Source organism: Physeter macrocephalus, unplaced genomic scaffold (genome assembly GCF_002837175.3).
Source record: "Physeter macrocephalus isolate SW-GA unplaced genomic scaffold, ASM283717v5 random_352, whole genome shotgun sequence".
NCBI classification, from domain to species: domain Eukaryota; kingdom Metazoa; phylum Chordata; class Mammalia; order Artiodactyla; family Physeteridae; genus Physeter; species Physeter macrocephalus.
This window is the reverse complement of record NW_021145558.1, coordinates 54,040-74,353: the sequence shown is the minus strand read 5'-3', so window position 1 is coordinate 74,353 and position 20,314 is coordinate 54,040. Positions and strand designations below refer to the sequence as shown.

Genomic DNA, 20,314 nt, shown 5'->3' with positions numbered 1-20,314 from the left:
CAGGGGCAGGAGGTACTGTGCGTTTCCTATCCACACATATACAAGCAAATAGGGACACATATTCTCTCTCTTTAGTCCCATTTTTAATACACAAGATGTAGCATAGCCCCGCATACTGTTCTGTGCCTTGCTTTTGTCACCTGACAATATATCTTGGAGACTACTCTGATTCAGTACATAAAGAGCTGCCCTACTCTTAGGTGTCTTTTTATGGTCACAGGTTTCTCGGGAGCTCAGAAGTAATCACATCTGGTTTGATTAGCTTCACATTTCCATTTATGACTTCCCCGCCCAGAGAGGGCAGGAAAGCTCTCCAAGGTCACGCAGCAAGGACTAAGGATGCGCCCTGATTTCTCTCCCCAGCTCGGTCCTCGGCTCCTGGCCCGGGCCACCTCGAGGCTGAGGCTGCCCAGGCAGGGGAAAGAGAGGCACGGGGGGCGTCTTTAACTGAGATGCTCTCCGCGCTGCTCCTTTGCAGCCGGCACCTGGCGGTGCGCGGTGCGGATGCGGCCGGCCTGGTGCGCTGGGTGCGCAAGGGGCGGGGGGTGGGGGGTGGCGGCGGAGCGCCCACTTGGGAGCAGGCGAGGCCGGCTGATTCCCCGGGAAATCCGCGCCGCCTGCTTCCCGGTAATGAGCTCCCGGGGCCCGAGGTGAGCTTCCCTAGCTGCTCACACGGCAGCCTCGTGGCACCAAAGGAAACGGGGACTTTTTTTCTTCCGTGCCTGACAGCTCATTAGAAGAATTAATTTACTCCAGCGTTTGCAGTTTAAAGGACATTATTTACTGGTTAATTGTTGTTATTACAAAATGTTAAATATAATTATTTATTTCCCAGGCCCTGACTGCTTCTCTGACAGGAATTTATTAGGTGAGACGGGATCACCGGTGGGCACCCCTGTGCTGAGCAGCGTGAAGGCGGGGGGTTCACCCTTGGGCCTAGGTCTCTGGGCAGGGCGGGCACGTTGAGGGGCAGGACGTGAGGGGCTGTCTAGATCCTCCCTGCCCCGCACCCAGGGGGCTTCCTGGAAGCCGCTTCAGCTTCGGGGACCCTCTGTTCTGACTGGGCAGCACTCTGCCCTACAGTCTATCAACCATCACCCACATCTCAGTCTGAGGGGCGAGGCTGATTACACTCATATTACAAGTTAGGAACCTGAGGCTCATATACAGGTGACAGGCTGGGTGCTGATGAATGAGATGATCTGGAAAGGAGAGAGCACTGTTGTCTGAGACCCAACACCCAGTCCTGGGAAATGTGGATCTTTGGGGCAGACTGCAAACAATGGCCCTTTAGACAAGGCCTTCAGCTCCACCCTTTCCTGCCCAGGAACCTGCCAGCAGCGAGTCCCCTCAAGGAAAATTTGGAGAACAAAAGGAGATGAAAAGTACTTTGAAAAAGTATGAAAACGGGCTCAAGGAAGCCGTTATTGTTGCTGTGCTGTAAATTATTGCAGAGTTATTTCTGGCTGGCAGCCTGGTTTATTTTAGACCCTACCTCATTTCTTAGGTTATAGGCCCTAATTCCTTGCCTGGTGAGACAGAAAGAGTCGGGCACTACTGGGGTGAATCCTGAACAGATTCAGAAACTATTGTATAACTACAGCTTGAGGAATTTTGCAGATTCCCAGAATACCAGGGCTTGCCATCCTTCAGAGGTCTTCTCCACCTGCCCCTCATTTTATTTTATTGCCATATTAAATTTTAAAGAATTTTATTCATTTTTCAAATAGGTAATTCGTGCCCAAGGTGCAAAATTCAAAAGGCATAAAACGGTAATATGGTGAACTGTCTCTCTCATTCCTCAGAGGCAGCCAATGTTATCCATTCTTTGTATTTTCCTATATTAAAAAATACCATTGTTTCCCTTTTCTGTTCATGTAGAAAATACAATTACTCCTGCAGAAGGAAAAAAGAATCATATGCAATCCCACTATTCAGAGCTGAATACTGCTAACGTTTTGGTGTATAATCAGTGAGTCTTTTCTCTTTGCACTGACACACATCTCTAGTTACAAACCTGCATAACCTGAGTTTATTACTTGTTTACATTAAATACTGATTCTTCAAAAATAAAGGTCTGAGAGGATATGTGCTAAATTGATAACTGGTATCTTGAGGAGAGGAACTGGACTGGGTTAGGGTAAGGGGGAACTTTGCTTTGTATTTATTATATGAAATTTAGAATGCAAATATATTTGTACATTACTTCCCCGCAATATTCCAGAATCTGATTTTAAATGACTGCATCCGAAGGCAACTATTCAACCAATCCTTTCTTTCTTTTTTAAAATTTGTCTATTTATTTATTTTTGGCTGCGTTGGGTCTTCGTTGCTGCACTTGGGCTTTCTCTAGTTGCAGCAAGCGGGGGCTACCCTTTGTTGCAGTGCACGGACTTCTCTTGTTGTGGAGCATGGGCTCTAGGCTTGTGAGCTTCAGCAGTTGTGGCACACGGGCTCAGTAGTTGTGGCTCGCGGGCTCCAGAGCGCAGGCTCAGTAGCCATGGCACACAGGCCTAGTTGCTCTGCGGCATGTGGGATCCTCCCAGACCAGGGATCAAACCCATGTCCCCTGCATTGGCAGGCGGATTCCTAACCACTGCACCACCAGGGAAGTCCCATAACCAATCCTTTCTTATTGTGGTTTGAAGATGTTTGCTGGTTTTGCCATTATCAACAAAGCTGGGGTGGACATTTTGTACATCCTTGCACACTCATCCAATGTTTCCTTGGGGCAGTTTCTTAGAAATGGAATTGCTAAAGGGAATGTATACTTTAAGGGCTTTTTGATCCATCATGTCAAATTTCCTTACAGGCTGTTTCAATCTCCCATTCCACCAGCAGTGCCTGCTCCCCACCCACACTTGCGATTTGTTCGGCACAGCACAAGTGTAAGGTTTGTGAGATAGTGGGGCAAAGCCAGGGGAGGCAGGCACAGGTTCTTCTCTGGGTGACGTTCAAGAAAGGGGCAGTGTGTTGTTTGAGAAATCTGCGCTGGTGCCTCAGACCCCTGGGATGCTGGCAGGGGCGCCGAGGGGCCCTCAGTGGCCAAAGTGAAAAGGGGAAGGAGCAAGGAGTGAGTGCCAAACCCTCAGGCCAGGAGGGCAGGGGCCTCAGCTAGTCCTAATCACAAGGCCTAAGGGTTGTGCATCAAGCACCTGAGTCTGGATCCAGATCCTTCCTCCAGGCGTCCAACCATAGGCTGAGGGTAGCCCCACTATCTGGGAGGGTCTCAGAGCTAAAGGCACAGCTGAGATGACTCCTCTTAGAGCTCTTGAGCCCTTGAGAGTTACAACCCTCAAGTTTATGCAGCACGTGGAGGACCTTCCAACTCCTGCCTCCTCTAAATGTCGCAGTCAGTCTTTGATTCTAGGTGCCTGTTGCTGCCCAATTCTGTGGGTCTCACCTATAGGCTTTGTTTCCTGAGATTCTCTGGCAAGTTGACCCATCCCATTTGGAAGTCTTTGGGAAGAACAAGAGGGACACGAGATGCACTTGTTGAATTAATATTGAAAAGATGGCATTCTGAAAGCGCCCCTCCTCTCTGGAGCCCAGTATCTCCACGGTAGCTGAGGTTTCCTCTTGATGGGGCAAAAAGAGAAAGCCCAAGATTGCATCTCATTGGTGAGATGAATAATACATTTGAAGCATCTCACAAACTGTGTTTGATCCCCCTAAAGCTTCAACCGTTAACGTATTTCTCTTTATCCCCAGCAAGGGAGGGCTGGGAACTGTCAACATTTTCCTTTCTGCCTAATTTGTGCTTTCTCCATCAAGCGAAAAGCAGGAGCTGGGGGAGGGAAGGAGACAGGGAAAGAGAATGGTGGCGGTGGCGGTGACAGCCACTCCCTGAAACAATTCAATGAGCCACAAGACTGGGGGGTGCTCCCGTGGCCTGGGAACTGCTGGGGTCACTTGGTCAGAGCAGGGGCAGGGGGCATCTGAGGACAGGGGCTGTGCTCTGGGTGTTGGGCCTGTTTTCAGCACTGTGTGCCCCTATGAAGTTGATCCTTGGAAGGGCCCGTTTTCATTTCTGGGAATGTTTCCCAGAGGTGAGAAGTTGAGGCTTGCCAGCTGCCAAGCACGGAAGATGCTCCCTTCCTCTCATGGGAGGAGCAGAGTAACGATGTTAAAAACTGCCACTGACTGAGCTCCGGGGCCAGGTGCTGTGCCAGTGTTTAAACCTATAAGCCTTCAGGCACTTCTCAGTTCACTCTGAGGGGTGACCTTAAATTCTAAGGATTTTATCCAAAGTCATACTGCTAAGTCAGTGTCAGGCTATCTGGCCCAGAAGTTCACGTTCATTACCACAGTGCTATTCTCCTTCTCAACTAGTCTCTGATACTTTGCCAAACCTGTCTCCTGTTCTGGAGGAGCAGAGAGAAGTGGTTAAGAGCACAGACTCTGAAAAAAAAAAAAAAGAGCACAGACTCTGGAGATTGGAATCCTTTTTCCTCCTCTTCACCTCTCACTGTGCCTCAGTTTCTTCATGGAGATGTGTAAAAAGGAGATGTTAACAACAGTACCACCCTCATAGGATTGTGGTGAGGATTAAAGAAGTAAATACTCTCAGGTTCTCAGAGCCTGGAGTGTAGGACGCACTGACTAGGTGTATTTGCCCTTATTCCCAGCTTATTTTACTCCACAGTCAAATTGCAACTCTCCCAACTGATCTTGAACTTATTCCATCTTCCCTCTTGGGACTGCCTGCCTCTGTCCCAATTTACCTATTTCCCAGCCCCCTTCCTGTGCCCAGCCTGGCTTGGGGCCCCGCTGTCACACTCCCCAGGTTCTTGGAGGGCTCCCTGTGATTACCAGAGTTCTGTAGACACGAATTCGATTTCAGCAGGTCTTTTGCCAGATTTCTAACAGGTCCTCTCATACCCATGGACCTTGCTGATGCTCATGTCTCTTTCACCTTCTGCTGTAGCTGGTACGGGAAATGCCCATCCCCTAGGTAACCAGCAGCACACTTTGGTAGGAGGTGGAGCAGAGAGAGAGATGGCTTCCCCGGGAGGGAAACAGCAGGTAGTCTCCACCGGGAAGAACAAGGGATGGAGGATGGAGAGGGATTTTCCTAATAACTAACAATGTGTCTTCCATTCTGAACCATTCATTCCTGTACTTTCACAGGCACCCCCCTCCCTGGGGGGAAGCTATTCATTGTGTCCACCCTCAATCCCTCCCACTGTAGAAGTGTGGAGCAGGAGGAAGAAGTCCGCCAAAGCAAGTACTGAAACTAGATTTCGGAGAGGACATCCTTACAGCCTTACAGGTGGTGAGAGGGTGATTCTGGTGAAGCGGAACCTCTCCCATCAGGGCCAGGCAGGCCCAGTGGTCCCTAGCAGCCTGGCCTGTGTGCCTGCCCAGTGTCCCAGAACCCTTCTGTTCAGGCCTGGCATCCCACGGAGGTGGCATTCTGCTCAGCAGCTCAGAGCACAGACGGAAGGGCGGGCATTGCTGAGAACTGATTTGCGGGAGCAGCGGGGGGCTTTTTCTTCCTCCCTACTTCCCTGGTCTTTGATCTCCTGTCCTTCCTCACAGTCCCATTTCCTCCCTCCTTCTTCCCTTGATGTCTCCCTCTTTCTTTCCCTTCAGCAGGATCACAGCAGCTCCCTGGAAGGCAGGTGTGTGTAGTGGGGAGAGAGGTTGGGGGAAGTTTTTGTCCTCCTGCTCCTTCTGACTGGGTGGGGCCTCACTGCCATCCTCCGACCCAAGTTCTGAGAGGCAGGGTCTGGCCACAGTGAAAGGACACGCACACATACCCGCATACACACACACACACACACACACACACACACACCCCTGAACACACACACACACCTGAACACACACACACACACACACACCTGAAAAGCAAGAGCTGAAACAGAGGGAGGAAAACCAAAAGAGAAAGGGAGAGGCAAAGAGAGAAAGACAGAGACAAGATTCAGAGCTTAGAAAGAGTGAAAGGCAGAATGGGGAGAGTCAGAGACAACGAAAAAGGAGAATTCAGCAAATTAAAAATTTTACAACCATCCTGCAAGTCTGCAAAAATGATCTTCCCTGCGGTCTTTCATTTATCTCATTATCTGACTCCTAATGTGCTTTTTCCCCCTTTTCTTTTCTCGCCACACTTGGCGCAGAATCTTACCAGCTTTTTTCTTTTCCTCTGGCAGGGCCTTCCTATAGTCTTTTTCATTACATTTCCTAATAAAAGCAACCACGAGGACGGCACGGCTGGAGGATTAAAAAGCGGCCTCAGCCGCCTCCTGGCCAGCAGAGCCAGGACTTGCTGTAGCCGTGTTCGCACTGCCAGGGGAGTGGACCAACCCCAGCGGGCCAGGTCAGGGAGGCCCAGGCTGTGGAATGTTCCAGGACTGGGAGAGGTGTTACAGCAGCCGTAGCGGGTGGACGATGTTATGGGACATGAGAGAACACCTGGAGGAGGTGGCCCCTTCCCGGAGCTGTCCCAGAGCAGAAGCCTGAGCCCAGCACCAGCCTGACCCCAGCAATCCAGTTTTGCTCCAGAGCAAAGAATATTTGGGCCCTTTCTCTTTGGACCTTGGCTCACCCAGTAGCAAATTCTTTTGAATATTAGTGATGTCAAGTCTTCATCTTTTGAGAGTAGATTTGATTTTGTTATCCACACTTTTTTGTGTGGTAAAATTCACATAACGTAAAATTTACCATTTTATTTATTTTATTTTTTGGCCACGTCACTCAGCTTGTGGGATCTTAGTTCCCGGACCAGGGATCAAACCTGGGCCTATGGCAGTGAAAGCGCCAAGTCCTAACCACTGGCCCGCCAGGGAATTCCCTATTTTTATTTTTAAATTTACCATTTTAACCATTTCAAGTATACAGTTCAGTGGCATTAAGTACATTTACATAGTTGTGCAACCATCACCACCGTCCAGAACATTTTCATAATCCCAAGGGGAACTCTGTACACATTAAACAGTAATTCCCATTCCCTCCCCCCTCAACTGCTGGCACCCACCATTCTACTTTCTGTCTCTATGAACTTGACTGCTCTGGGTACCTCATATAAGTGGTATCATACGGTATTTGTCCTCTTGTGACTGGCTTATTTCACTTAGCTTAATGTCTTGAAGGTTCATCCATGTTGCAGCATGTGTTAGAATTTAATTCCTTTTTAAGGCTGAATAATATTCCATTGCATGAATATACCACATTTTGTTTATTCCACGCTAAAAACAAACAAACAAACATTTCTATCCACACGAGGAAAGTGAAAAGAGAAAACCCACCCAGAGTCCCATCGCATTAACAAAACAATTCTTCCTTTTGTGTGTTTCTCTCTTTTGCTAATAACTGAACAATCTTGTCCTCCAAGGACCATTCCAGACCACGCTGAGAAAGCAGCTTGGCAGAGGATTTGGTACTTGGAAAGGGGCAAAAGTTACCAGGAAACAGGTCTGATAAATCAAGTTAAGGGAAAAGAAGGAACCCCCTATAAAGTAACATGACATTTTATTGCCCCAGGTTATAAACTGGCCCTGAAAGTACTTCACACATCGCCCTCCAAGATGATTTGGGCTGCACACAGAGTGCCACTGGATTAACAACGCAAGCTCTCAAGGGGGAGACTTTGAAGAGAACAATGGTCATTTGGAAATATTTGGTTTAGTACTTTAAAAAATACATGTACAAAAAAATCAAATTAAAAGCAACTTTGAAATGGCTTGTTGATTTGGGAACCACTGAGGCCATCCCTGGTTAACGGCTTCATTTCTCAGGCACTTGGTCAGGGCTGTTGGCGTTGGTCCCAACCAGCATATCACAAAGACCAGAGAGCATCACAGATTTAGGAGACCAGCAAGGGAAGGTATTATTGTATAGTGTCCGTGTCAGTTCCAGCAGGGCGTCTCCAATCTCAGCCACTGTTTGTGTTAATAATGTCAATGCCTTGTATCTGTGTGGTCCTTTGGGGATCTTTACCTTTCATTTCTTTCCACTTTCCTCCAGGACCCCCTTGCTCTAAGTCTCTGCTAGCCTCTCTGTCCCTTTCCCGACCCCAGAAGATAGCAGATTCTGCTTAGGGAGAGTAGAAGCCCAGAGGTTACAAAGACAGCCTCACGGATATCTTTTCCTTCCCTCATGTTGTGTCAGAGCTGCTGAAATGAACCGCTATTTTCCTTCTCTCTACATAAATAGAACGTATTTGTTTTCCACGTGGCCTTAAAAACTGGATGTTTTCCTTACACACACACACACACACACACACACACACACACACACACACACCCCCTCTCTGCTCCACCAATATCAGCCTTTTAGAGACCACTCTCTCTTTCTGAGAAGCTGCCTCCTCCCATCAGTGCTCCAGGGGGCTTTTATTTTTCTTTTATTCTCAGCTCTCTATCAATCAAGAGGAGGGGGAAGCACTTCATCTGAGCCCTTGGTGAGCAAGAGCAACAACCAGCAGCTCCCGAGGCAGTGGGAACTTCATTTCCAGTGTCGACGTTTATAAATGTGGCACAGAAAACCAGCAGGGACTAGAATAAATCAAACAGCTTCTCCAAAGGTCCCCGGGGGCTGCTTTAGAATTTCTTCCCATTGGGGGTCATGCTCCTTCTCTTTCTTTGCAGAGGATGGGGTGGGGAATGCTATGGTTTGCAACATGGAATGAACCACATTCTTGCCCATTCTCCATATAAGCGCTGAGCCCAGCACCCAGGATGCTCTGGAACAAGACCCTTGGGCCTGTCTCTGGATGTAGAGAAAGGCTTGGGGCTTGAAATCCTGGCTGGGGGTTGGAATGTTGGCCCTGTCACTTACCAGCTATCAGTTTCCTCATCTGCAAAATAGGGGTAAAAATGCCTGCCCTGCCCACCTCCCAGGGCTGTTGTGAAGATTCAGTGAGATGTCTATAAAGTGAGGGCCCTTATGCAATGTAGCGAAGGGTTATTAAGGAGCAATGATAAGAACCAGGGTTGTCCAGACCCCCCAGGGTGTCCAGAGAGCTTTCTGGATGGTTTCCAGGCAGACCTCTCTCAGCCTATTCCATGAACCTCGGCTTTCTCTTTTCCTTTAAGAATTCTGGGCAAGGAGCACTGATAGTCTGTTCCAAACACAGCTGGACTCTTCCCAATGTATTTTCTAAGCCTTTCCTTCTTCTGCCCCTCCAAATATCAAGAAAATAAAGGTGGACAAATATGATAGATGGAGGGAGGGAGACAGAGAGAGAGAGAGAGAGAGAGAGAGACTGAGAGAACAAGGGTTCCAAGGATGAGGCAGGAAGGCAGGAAGCAGGAGCAGTTGCCTAATACTCCCCATGTCACTGAGAACTCATCATGGATCATTTCAAGGTTCTGTACGAGACCCTGCTCAGTGAGATGAGACCCAGAGTGGGTCCTGAAATCCCACTCCCTTTATATTCCCTACATTTCCAGGTGTTGCACACCATCTTTCACCTGCTTTCTGGCCCTTCTGTGGATTTTGATCCTACCAAGGCTAAACCCTGCCTGTGGTTGGGAGCTTAGGCGCAGGCAGCATGCTGACTATGTCCAGAGTCTGTCCCTGAGCTCCCTCAGGACAGCAATTATCTGTACAGTGTTTTCTTCTAAGCCTTTTCCTATATAATAAGATTCCACTCAGCTTCATTCCCCAGAGGCAACTAGTGTTGCAAGTTTCCTCCTATACTTATAGAGAGAAAACTGATTTTCTTTAAATATTTGTTCAACACTTTATTTAAAGGGATTAGGTGCTACAGGGGAAGGTTGAACAGAGGACCGTGTTTCTTCATTGTTCTGAGCAATGCAGCTCTGGTGGGCAGTTGCGTGCCCCATTATTTAAAACAAAGACTGAAGTAAGTAGGACCCACTCTCAGGTGAAGGCAGTTAACCTGGGTGATGGGGTGGGGTCTACACTTGCATCTTATCAAAATAGTTTTCCTTTTATACAGAGTGATTCTCTAAAAGGCATCTGGTCAGCAAAATTCCCTTCTTATTCCAGTCATGATGATGCTTTAGTGTCCCATGTATACTGGCCCTTCAGCCAAGGCTGGCTGGTCGACCCCTAAATCTGACTCTCATGGTGGCTATTATGAGATTCCCACTCTTGTTGTCCTCTGAGGAAGGTGGTCATTTTTGTTGACAATTGCCTTTTTTTTTTCACTCGTTATCTGAGGAGGAAGGGGACAGGGGAGTGTAAATGGAGGACATACTGAAGGGGTGATGTATTTTGGGTACTAGTAACCTGACTGCAGCTGAGGTTGGAAGCCTGGTTATGGCAGGCTGAGTTATTTGGACCAACTATACCAGTAAAAGCAACTAAAAGTGCTAGATAAAATATCAAAAACACCTTAAAAGCCCCAAAGAGTTGATAAAATAGTAAGGAATTAATGGGCCAACATGGAAGAGAAAACCAGAGCATAGAAACCACTTTTCCCTGAAAGAGCCCAGCTGTCCTAGCAAATCTGAACATTCATTTTAATCACCTGGAAGAGGGAGGGGGTTAGAATTCCAAGCTCAGTGCCTTCACATGGTGGAGAGTCTAATAGCAGATCCTTTTTTCAATACACTGAGACCCTAAATGGCTACATTATCAGGGTAAGGGTGGACTGAAGTACTCCAGCCCAGGTTCATATTGCCTGGGTGATCCAGGGAACATACGATCCAGAACTTGTTTAGATAGCTCAGGACTGGTGGTGCCCCTGATGCCTGGCAGAAGTAAGCACACTCTTCTCTAGAGAAAGGCTCCTTCATACTCAAATTATTCCTATTTATTTGGAACAATATATAATAAATAATAATTTGTTCAAGTGCAGTCACCAGAACTTAGTTGAAGAGAGTGGAGCCTACAAGAAAATAAGGCTCCATGAGTGAGAATCATAGAAACAGGAGACAAATGAGAAACAGCTGAGGGGGACTTCCCTGGTGGTCCAGTGGCTAAGGCTCTGCGCTCCCAATGCAGGAGGCCCGGGTTCCATCCCTGGTCAGGGAACTGGATCCCACATCCTGCAACTAAGAATTTGCATGCCACAGTGAAGATCCCACGTGCCACAACTAAGACCCAGTGGAGTCAAATAAATAAATGTTTAAAAACAACCGAAAAACAGCAGAGACTTCACAATTAGAATGATCAGATGTAGACTATAGCGAATTCCCTGGCAGTCTAGTGGTTAGGAGCCAAGGTTTCACTGCCGGGGGCCTGGGTTCAGTCCCTGGTCAGGGAACTAAGATCCTGCAAGACACGCAGCATGGCCAAACAACAACAACAACAACAACAAATGTAGACTATAAATAATGCTTCCTGGGGTCAAAGAAATAAAAGACAAACCTGAAATTATTTACAGGGAATAAGAAATTGTGTAAGGTGACAAAACGAATTAAAAAAAAAATAGAAATTCTAAAAAAGAAAAAACCCATAGGAACTGCAATCGAAACACAACCCATTAATTTATTTTTTAATCTTTAAAAGAGAATATTTATTTATTTATTTGGCTGTGCTGGGTCTTAGCTGTGGGATGTTTAGTTGCAGCATGCGAACTCTTAGTTGCAGCAAGTGGGATCAAGTTCGCTGGCCAGGGATCGAACCTGGGCCCCCTGCATTGGGAGTATGGAGTCTTAACCACTGGACCACCAGGGAAGTCCCACAAATCATTAATTTAAAAGCATCTTAGATGCAGTGGAACAGAGAATTAGCAAAGTAAAAGGTAATAGTGAGAAATTGCCCAGAATGCAGCACAGAGAGAAAAAAAGGGAGGAGGGAATAGGGAAGATAAGAGACACAGTGGATGGAGGCCTGATACGTGTTTAATTAACATCCCAGAAAGAGAGGAAAGAACAAATAGGGCAGAGGCAAATATTTGAGAAGAGATAATGGCTGAGCAGTTTCCAGAACTGATAAAAGACACTAGTCCACAGATTTAAGAGGCCAGTAAATCCCAAGCATGAAAGTCCTGTTTAAATCAGCAGCCAGATGAGAAAGGAGGGAGTGGTACAGCTGAGTTTCCTTCCCAGCCCCAGCAGGCTAAACCTCCATAAAGCCTCCCACCAAGAAGCAGAGCCCTGTGGCTTTGGTACCTAAGATTCCCTGGCTCTTTTAGGCCTTTCTCCCTCTTCCACTGCCTTGAGGCCTCTCCTCCAACCAGGCCCTGGTATCATACCATCCATACACAAAGGCCTTCCCTCAAACCTCTCCTTCTCTCTTGATCTCAAGGGAAGAAAGGGGGCCCAAGGCAGAAACAAAAACGAACAGAAGAATAAGAACCAGTGAGAAAGCAGAGTACGAGATGAATGTTGCAGGCATTAACGCTCAGGAGATGGGCTAGACTGGTTTGGGGGGCAGCCTGGAGGTCACAAGCAGAAAATGGGAATTGAAGATGACTTAGAAGTTGCTGTCTAGAATTCTGCTTCCCTTCCCTTCCCTCCTTTCCCTCAGCCTTGCCTCTGATTCTCTGCCGCTATGACCCTGCGTCTGGCAGTATATTGTGGCGAGGACCTGAACGCCCATGTCCATCTGCCTTCCCTAACAAACAGCAACATCTGCAGAGGTAGGAGAGGGGAAGACAATATCTCCCTGAAAACTGGAGAATACCAGAGAGCTGAACCCCTGGAGTTAATCTTTCTGCACACTACCAAATTTTAGTTGCTATTTGTCACCTGTCAAGCCAGCCCAATTCATGCAAAAGCTACTTTTCTTTTCCTGCCCCCAATTCTCACTCCTCCCTGCAACTCCCCACCCCAGAGTTTCCTGATATCCAGGCTATGAAGCACAAGAAAGACGTGGAAGAGAGAGGAAGGGGAGATTCCTGACAGAGGATTCATATGCAGTCTTCATTCCAGACACACCCTCACCTCCTAGGAGCAGAACTGGGACACCAATTCTCAACACTCTTTGATTTGCCATTTCCCTCAATGCCTGCTGAGCTTTAATGGGACCTTCTCCAAAAGCCTAGTGGTGGAGGGGACTTCCCTGGTGGTTCAGTGGCTAAGACTCCATGATCCCAATGCAGGGCGCCCGGGGTTCGATCACTGGTCAGGGAACTAGGTCCTGCATGCCACAACAAAGACCCGACGCAGCCAAATAAATAAATATTTTATAAAAGACAAACAAACAAAAGCCTAGTGGTGGAAATATACCCACTCAGATACACATACATGTAAATACAGCTACTTAATGAACTCCTGGGTATATCTTAGAGCACCACAGTCAGATGAGTGTGCAAATATGCACACATATTTGTATAGAGCTGGGGTAGAAAGCCCTCAAGACAAGATTAAGAAGATTCCATTGTTCATCTTCAGGGATGTTTTCCCTTAAGACAATGAAAACCTCTTCTCCCTCATTTTTATTGAATTTCCTCTAATCCCAGGGAGGTCTGAGAGCATCCTTTCATAGGTAGATCCCCAGTGCTCAGGCTAAATGATGATTTAATATTTTCTCAGAGGTTTCAGCCCAATTTCCAGGACTTTCCTTATTTCCTCCCTCCCCTGGAGACTGCTTAGTAGTCGAACTCTTGTATCTTGAGGGAGCAGAGTGGACCCTAATATTTGCCATTTAACAAACACAAAACAAAGGCACGGCAGGAAGCAGAAGTTAGGGTCTCTGGGGATTCCACCCCCTACCTCCTGGCTTGAAGGAGGATACTGTCCTCAGCAACTCACAGAAGACACTGTCAGCCTTTGATAAACTTGCTGGGCGAGTCCAGAACAGACCTCTCACCTCCCTGAACACCTAATACCAGCAGGCTAGACAGCCACATGTCTAAGGTGTCTGTGACAGCCAGAGAAACCCATTGTCTATTCAGCAAACAGGTGTGGGTGATTTTCTGTCCCATATGCCTCCTCCACACCAGGGAATACTATGCAGCCATCAGGAAGAATGTGCCAGCCCCAGATGACTCAGGTGGAAGCCAAGATATAGGAAATGGGAATAGCAAGGTGCTGTATAGTATGTTACTTCTGAGATTTAAAAAAAAAGGAAAATACCATATAAGTATGTTTGTATACCCACAGAACATCTCTGGAAACATACAAAAGAAAATAGTGACAGTATTGCATGTGGTGAGGAGCAGGAAATGGCTGAGGATAGGGTGGGAAGGAGAATTCCTTTTTGTAGTGTTTTATTTTGAAACTTTTCATCGTTGTTCCTTATGTCTGTATTACCTATAAAAACGACAATCAAAAGAAGACCCTTCGGGCTTCCCTGGTGGCGCAGTGGTTGAGAGTCCGCCTGCCGATGCAGGGGACACGGGTTCGTGCCCTGGTCCGGGAAGATCCCACATGCCGCGGAGCGGCTGGGCCCGTGAGCCATGGCCACTGAGCCTGCGTGTCCGGAGCCTGCGCTCCGCAACGGGAGAGGCCACAACAGTGAGAGGCCCGCGTACCGAAAAAAAAAAAAAAAAAAAAAAGACCACCCTTCTCCTTCTCCTTAAGGAGCTTAGGGTGAAGGCAGACATGCAGACACTTATCAATACAGTATTCTCTGCTCGTTGTTCTCATGGAGATGAAGACAGGGTAGGAAGGGACTATAGGAGAGCGGTCATCCAAGTCAGCCTGTGGGTGTGTGAGGGATTTGGGATCATCATAGGGAACGCTAGAACCTCTCTCAGCTCAGCCTTGCCAGGGCCTAAAGTGCACAGTGAGAAGGGACCCACGGTAGAACTGCAGGAGCAGACAGAGGCCAGAACGCCTACTGCCTTGTGTGCCAAGCTAAGAAGCTGCGATTTTATCCTAATGGGAAATAGGCAACTATTAAAGAATTTTCAGCAGGGGAGTGACCTGTTCAGATTTGCTGTTTAGAGAGAGGATTCTGGCAGGAACACGGAAGGATAGATTAAGAGGGGCAAGGATGGGGTGGAGAGACTGCTTATGAGGTTAATGCAAGAATCTAGGTGAAGGAAGGCAGATGGACGACCTGGGGCAAAGGGAGTGGGGATGGAGGAGAGGGATGAAAGCTGAGACATGTAATAGGTCCGAAATGTGTATGGAGACCACGTACAGATCCAGCTTTGCTGCTCTTGGTTTTCTCATGCTGGCATCCTCTGCACATTCTGCTCCAAACACCCTCAGCAGCTGGCAAGATGGGTCTGGAGGGGCCACTTCCTGGTCGGCCTGCCTGTCTCCTTGCCCCAGGCTCCAGCTCCCTGGCAAAGAGGTGCAGAGGAAAGAGAACAGAAGCCTCTCCCTAGTCATTCAACTCCCAGGTCTCTCTTATTTATTCCGTGCTCTCTCTCTCTCTCTCACGATTCGGGTCCTCTCATTATTTCTGAGCTGTACAGCTTGCTGCTTCCCTGGCTCAGCTCTCCCACCTCTGTCTGCAAAGTGTCAATCAAACCATCAGATGAGCAGTTCAGCCTTACATCCTGCGTGGCTCTGCCCCAGGACACAGCGGCAATTGCTGACACATGGCAGCGGTGTAGGGCTGCTGGCTGTCCCTTTAATGGTCTTCCGATCCAGAATGGGTGTTAATAGGGAATTTGAGGGGATCGTTTCTCTCTACTTGCCCCTATCAGGATGGCCACAAGGATGGGCAACACTGAGAGAGAGGGGCAGCCTTCAGAAGCCGGTTTGCTTTTCATTTGAAGGTTGGACCATGGCCAGTGTCTGCTTTCAGAGGAGTCGTTTGAAATTCTTAACAAGAAGCAGAATGCTTGAGTCCAGGAATCCAGGGCAGGCTTGTGAAGTAGGGATGGGGAAATGGAATTGTTATTTTATTTCTGAAGTTATATTAAACAAAGGAGATGTGGGATACAGAGCTGCTTTGTAGCTTCCCCCAGGACGAACAATAAGAAATGTCGGGGGGGTGGGGTGGGGTGGAGGGCAGCCGGGGAAAACTGAGATTAGAACAAAAAAAGAACTTCCCCAGGCCCCGGAACCGGTGACCGGGAAGATGTGAAGCATCTGCTTCCTCAGGGGATTTCTCCTTATCCTTTTACAAATTATGAATGGAAGTGCAATTTTTATAGAATACGGGAATTAATGAGCATTAAGCTCAATCACCTTGCCAAATTCTCTTTAGATCTTTGATACACACACACGTAACTCGTGGTTGTGATCCGTGTGTGTCTATTTGTGTTCTGCTTCTCTTCCTCAGTATGATTTCATATACACAGGTCTGCGGAGCCCTCTGTCCTCACACTTGTCATTTTGAATCCTACCTAGTATTCCACTGTGTCGACGGGCCAGAGTTTGTTCAGCTGTCCCCCGTGGCTGGGTTGTTTCCCATTTTTTTATATTATAAAAGCGCAACTAGGAATGTCTTCATACAGATGCCTTTTTCTTCCCTTGGATACTTCCTTGGGGTATAGTTCCCCAAGTCGAATTTCTAGGTCAGAAGGTTTGAACCATTTTACCGCCCCAGAGCTCTCCAGAAAGCCCAGACAATCTGAGTTGCCACCCTACTCTCTCTCCGTCCCCACTGTACTGACAGATTTTATCATTTTTATTTATTTTTGCTCATTTCATAGGCACGTAATCGTACCTTGAAGTTATTTAATTCCCATTTCTTTCGTTGCTAGTGAGACTGGGTACATTTCCACGTGAGGATTTATTGTCTGCTTCTCTTTTGTGTAAACTGTTCATCTCCTCTGACATACTATCAAGAGAAAGCCGAAGGCTGACTTTATATCAAGCCTTTACATACTTAAATAGTCCATTTTTCTCAGTTATGTCTGCCACTTTTTACCGTAAGGAAGCTGCCCCATCGTGAGGTGGATGCTATCTTGTCCCATGTGGGTCAGGGGTCGGGGAGAGTTGAGGTGACTTCTGGATCCTAGAGAAATTTTTTTCAGAAGAAAAAGAAATGCCAATCGTATTGCACCCCCTCTCTGGGCCCCTACCTTCCTAGGAAAGGAAGCCGTGGCTGAAAGAACAGCTAGTTGCCAAGGCCACTCTGGAGGATTCTTTGCTAGGCCTAAGCATCTTCCTATGGTCACATGGATGTCCTGATCTATTATTTTCTCCCACTCACAGTATGGCCATGAGAGAAACAGCAAAATAGTCAAATCAGAATCATCATTACAAGTCTAACTACTCCTTGGTATAGCACGGTGGTTAAGGGAACAGGTTTTGGAACAGGCAAACCGAGGTTCACACCTCAGTGCCTGTGTTTACCAGGTACGTGGCTTTGGGCAAGTTATAACCTCTGTAAGCCTTCATGTCTTTGGCTGTAAAGTGGTGTTTCAGTTATGGCTGCATAAAAAAGGTACTTCAAATCTTAGCGGCTAAAAACAACAACTGTTTTATTCTATCTCATGATTTTGTAGGTCAGGAGTTCAGATGGGTCTTGGCTGGATGAGTCTTCTGCTCCACGTGGCATTAATTGAGTCACTCAGTGGTATTTAGCTGGTGGCAGGGCTGGGCTGGGCTGGAGGGTGCAAGATTGCTTCACTCGTGTCTGGCTCTCCATGTAGTCTCAGGGCCTCCCCACGTGGTCTCTCCAACAGGTGGCTGGACTAACATGGAGGCTCAGGGGTCCAAGAGTAGGTGTTTCAAGACAAGAAGAGGAAGCTGCTTTTAAGGCTTGGGCCAGAAAGTGTCCCAGTGTCACTTCCACCATATTCTATAGGTCAAGCAGTCACAGAGCCTGTGATGGGAAGAGTGACCAAGAATTGCGAGCCATCTTAAATGTGCCAAAAGTGGGGATAAAAATACTTACACCTAGGACTGTGAGGATTAAACTAGATAATGCATGCAGAGGTTGATTTATCGGGAAGCTAATGAAACTGCAACCACAGGGCTCCTTAATTGCACAATCTCTTCCAAATCCTAGCACCTAATTTTGTATTCACAATTTTTCTTCTCCTTTTCTTTTTTCTTTCTTTCTTTCTTGTGTTCCACCAGGTCTTAGTTGCGGCCGGAGGCTCCTCACTTGCAGCTCCAAGGCTCTTTAGTTGCAGTTCACCGGCTCCTTAGTTGTGGCACATGGACTCCTTAGTTGCAGCTTGTGGGATCTAGTTCCCTGACCAGGGATCGAACCTGGGCCCCCTGCACTGGGAGCACGAAGTCTTATCCACTGCACTACCAGGGAAGTCCCTCTTTTCCTTTCCTTACAGAGCCCCCCCGCCCACCAAATTGTATAGGAATTAGGCCTGGGCTTCCCTCGTGGCACAGAGGTTAAGAATCCGCCTGCCAATGCAGGAGACACGGGTTTGAGCCCTGGTCCGGGAAGGTCCCACATGCCGCGGAGCAACTAAGCGCCTGCGCCACCACTACTGAGCCTGTGCTCTAGAGCCCGCGAGCCACACCTACTGAGCCCGTATACAACTACTGAAGCCCGTGCGCCTAGAGCCCATGCTCTGCAACAAGAGAAGCCACGGCAATGAGAAGCCAATGCACCGCAACGAAGAGTAGCCCCCGCTCGCCGCAACTAGAGAAGGCGTGCACGCAGCAACAAAGATCCGACACAGCCAAAAATAAATAAAAATAAGAATAAATAAATTAAAAAAAAAAAAAGAATTAGGCCTTACAAATCCCAGCTCTGTCCCACATGCATGCAAGAGTACTCATTTAGCACACTGCCCTGCACAGAGGGAGCCCTCACTCCAGGGGCCCTCACACCCTAGGCAGATGCCTGGTCTCCTTCTGTGCCTCAGGAGAAGGCTCCTCCTCTCACTCTGTCCTTTCCATTTGTTCAGGATCATTTCTCCTTCTCCTTTTTAAAAGACAAAGGTAAGACATACTGAGAATAATTTCATAATCACAAACCTGCCCTCCCAATTGGCCTCTGCATCTACCCACCCCCCACCCTGACCTCACCACCCACCAGGGAGGTGGGCCTTACCCGGGGCATCGTGCCAAGTTTTGAGCTGGACCCTCTAGAATCTCCAAAGGAAATCAGGCTGGAGAGAGGGAGGCCAGCAGGGGGAGGCAGCATTCCGGGTGCCCAGCTTGGTCTAGGAGGCATTGAAATTCCAGGGCCGAAGGCCTGAGACAAAGATCATAATGAGACAGGAAGGTGGCATAGGAAGGAGCCCATTTGCATGACAATAATTGAGCCAAGAATAGAAAGCTAGAGGGATGCAAGGGTGAGGCTGGCAGCTGAGCCGGGCTAAACCTCACAAATCAGACTACCCAGCTCCGCTCTGCAGGGGAGGCGGGGGCTCAGCTCTGTGCCAGGTTTTGGGGGTTGGGAGGAGTGGGGAGAAGGACAGGGCCCAGGGAATTGTGGGAATGCTGGCCAGGTTGGACTTTGCTTTACTCCTCCTCCTTCAGGCTGGAGCCCGCCTCCGCTTGCCTTCTCCTTTGTATGTGGTCTCTGAGGCTATAGGGCTAACTCAGTGGGCAGGATGGCTGCTCAGAAAGATCTCTATGACGCCATTGTGATCGGGGCAGGCATCCAGGGCTGCTTCACTGCGTACCACCTGGCCAAACACAGGAAGAGGGTCCTCCTGCTGGAGCAGGTACCGTGTCCCCTCTGCACTCCTGACCTCAGGGACTGTCCCTTTCTCCTCCCCCAAGAGGATTTTCTGTGGGGTGAAGGCCAAAGGGCCTGATCTTCACAAATTCTATGCAATTTGTAGCTTAGCTGCCTGGTGTGTTTCATGACAATGCAAAGAAAGTTCCACCCTCCCTAAGACCCACTTTGGGTTTCTAGGCACATTTCCTCCTTTTGCTGCCTCCCAGATCCTGCTCTTCACCAAGAAGCGCCCCAGACCCCATTCTCTTCTTTCTTCCCACCCAGTCTCTTCTGTGCCAAAATGGTTGCCCTGGCCCAGAAAAGTAATCAGTTCTGCTTTGGGTAACCTTAAATAAAGATAATTTGCCTAGAGGCAAAGGCTGATTTGTCAGTCTAGGAGGTAGGATTCTTTCCTGCATATTTCTGGCCTCTCACCCTGGAACCCAGCAGAGGCTTCTGTTTTTTCTGCCACCTCTAGATAATAGCAGCCTCCTTGTCTGATACACAGGAAATAAGACTTAGGTATTTTCTTTTCCTTATAGAAAAGTAACCCCACGAAGTGCAGTCTACTGGCCACTGTACATATGGCTGGGCCCTGTATATCTGCAGCCTTCCCGGGGCAGGTGCACCCAGCCCACCTTCCAAAGGTTTCTACCCTCCCATTCTGCCTAAATCTATCCAAGCTGGTTTTGGTTTATTCTTCTTGGTAATGAGCTGGATTGGTTAGAAACCTTTTTCATTTCTCTATCAGTTTTCTCAAAGCCTGAGGGATTCCTGGTCCAACCTTTCAGGAAACACCCCATCTTTTGCTAAATCTCAACATGGTTCTCTTGTCCTGAGCAATCTGAAGCTACAGAGAAAGAGTCAGCATCAGTTTTCTTGTGCATAAAAATGAGGAGCCTAGGGCTTCCCTGGTGGTGCAGTGGTTGAGAGTCCGCCTGCCGATGCAGGGGACACGGGTTCGTGC

The 20,314-nt window shown here is 48.0% G+C and overlaps 1 protein-coding gene and 1 long non-coding RNA gene across 3 annotated transcripts in view; one reads left to right on the top strand and one right to left on the bottom strand.

The window, feature by feature from the left end:
- Nucleotides 1–16,879: 16,879 nt before the first annotated feature.
- The window catches only part of LOC114484993 (uncharacterized), a 21,983-nt gene continuing 18,548 nt past the window's right edge, over nucleotides 16,880–20,314 (bottom strand). The window contains exons 4-5 of one of the 2 annotated variants that reach the window (XR_003678420.2): nucleotides 18,733–18,876; nucleotides 16,880–18,603 (exon numbers count right to left, since the gene is read on the bottom strand). This is a non-coding gene — a long non-coding RNA (uncharacterized lncRNA). The remainder of the gene's footprint in view (nucleotides 18,604–18,732; nucleotides 18,877–20,314) is intronic. The other variant, XR_003678417.2, reaches the window with a different exon arrangement.
- PIPOX (pipecolic acid and sarcosine oxidase) overlaps nucleotides 19,238–20,314 on the top strand; it is an 11,507-nt gene continuing 10,430 nt past the window's right edge. Inside the window, exon 1 of the mRNA XM_007121718.4 lies at nucleotides 19,238–19,351. Coding sequence (XP_007121780.1) covers nucleotides 19,238–19,351 — 114 coding nt within the window. The remainder of the gene's footprint in view (nucleotides 19,352–20,314) is intronic.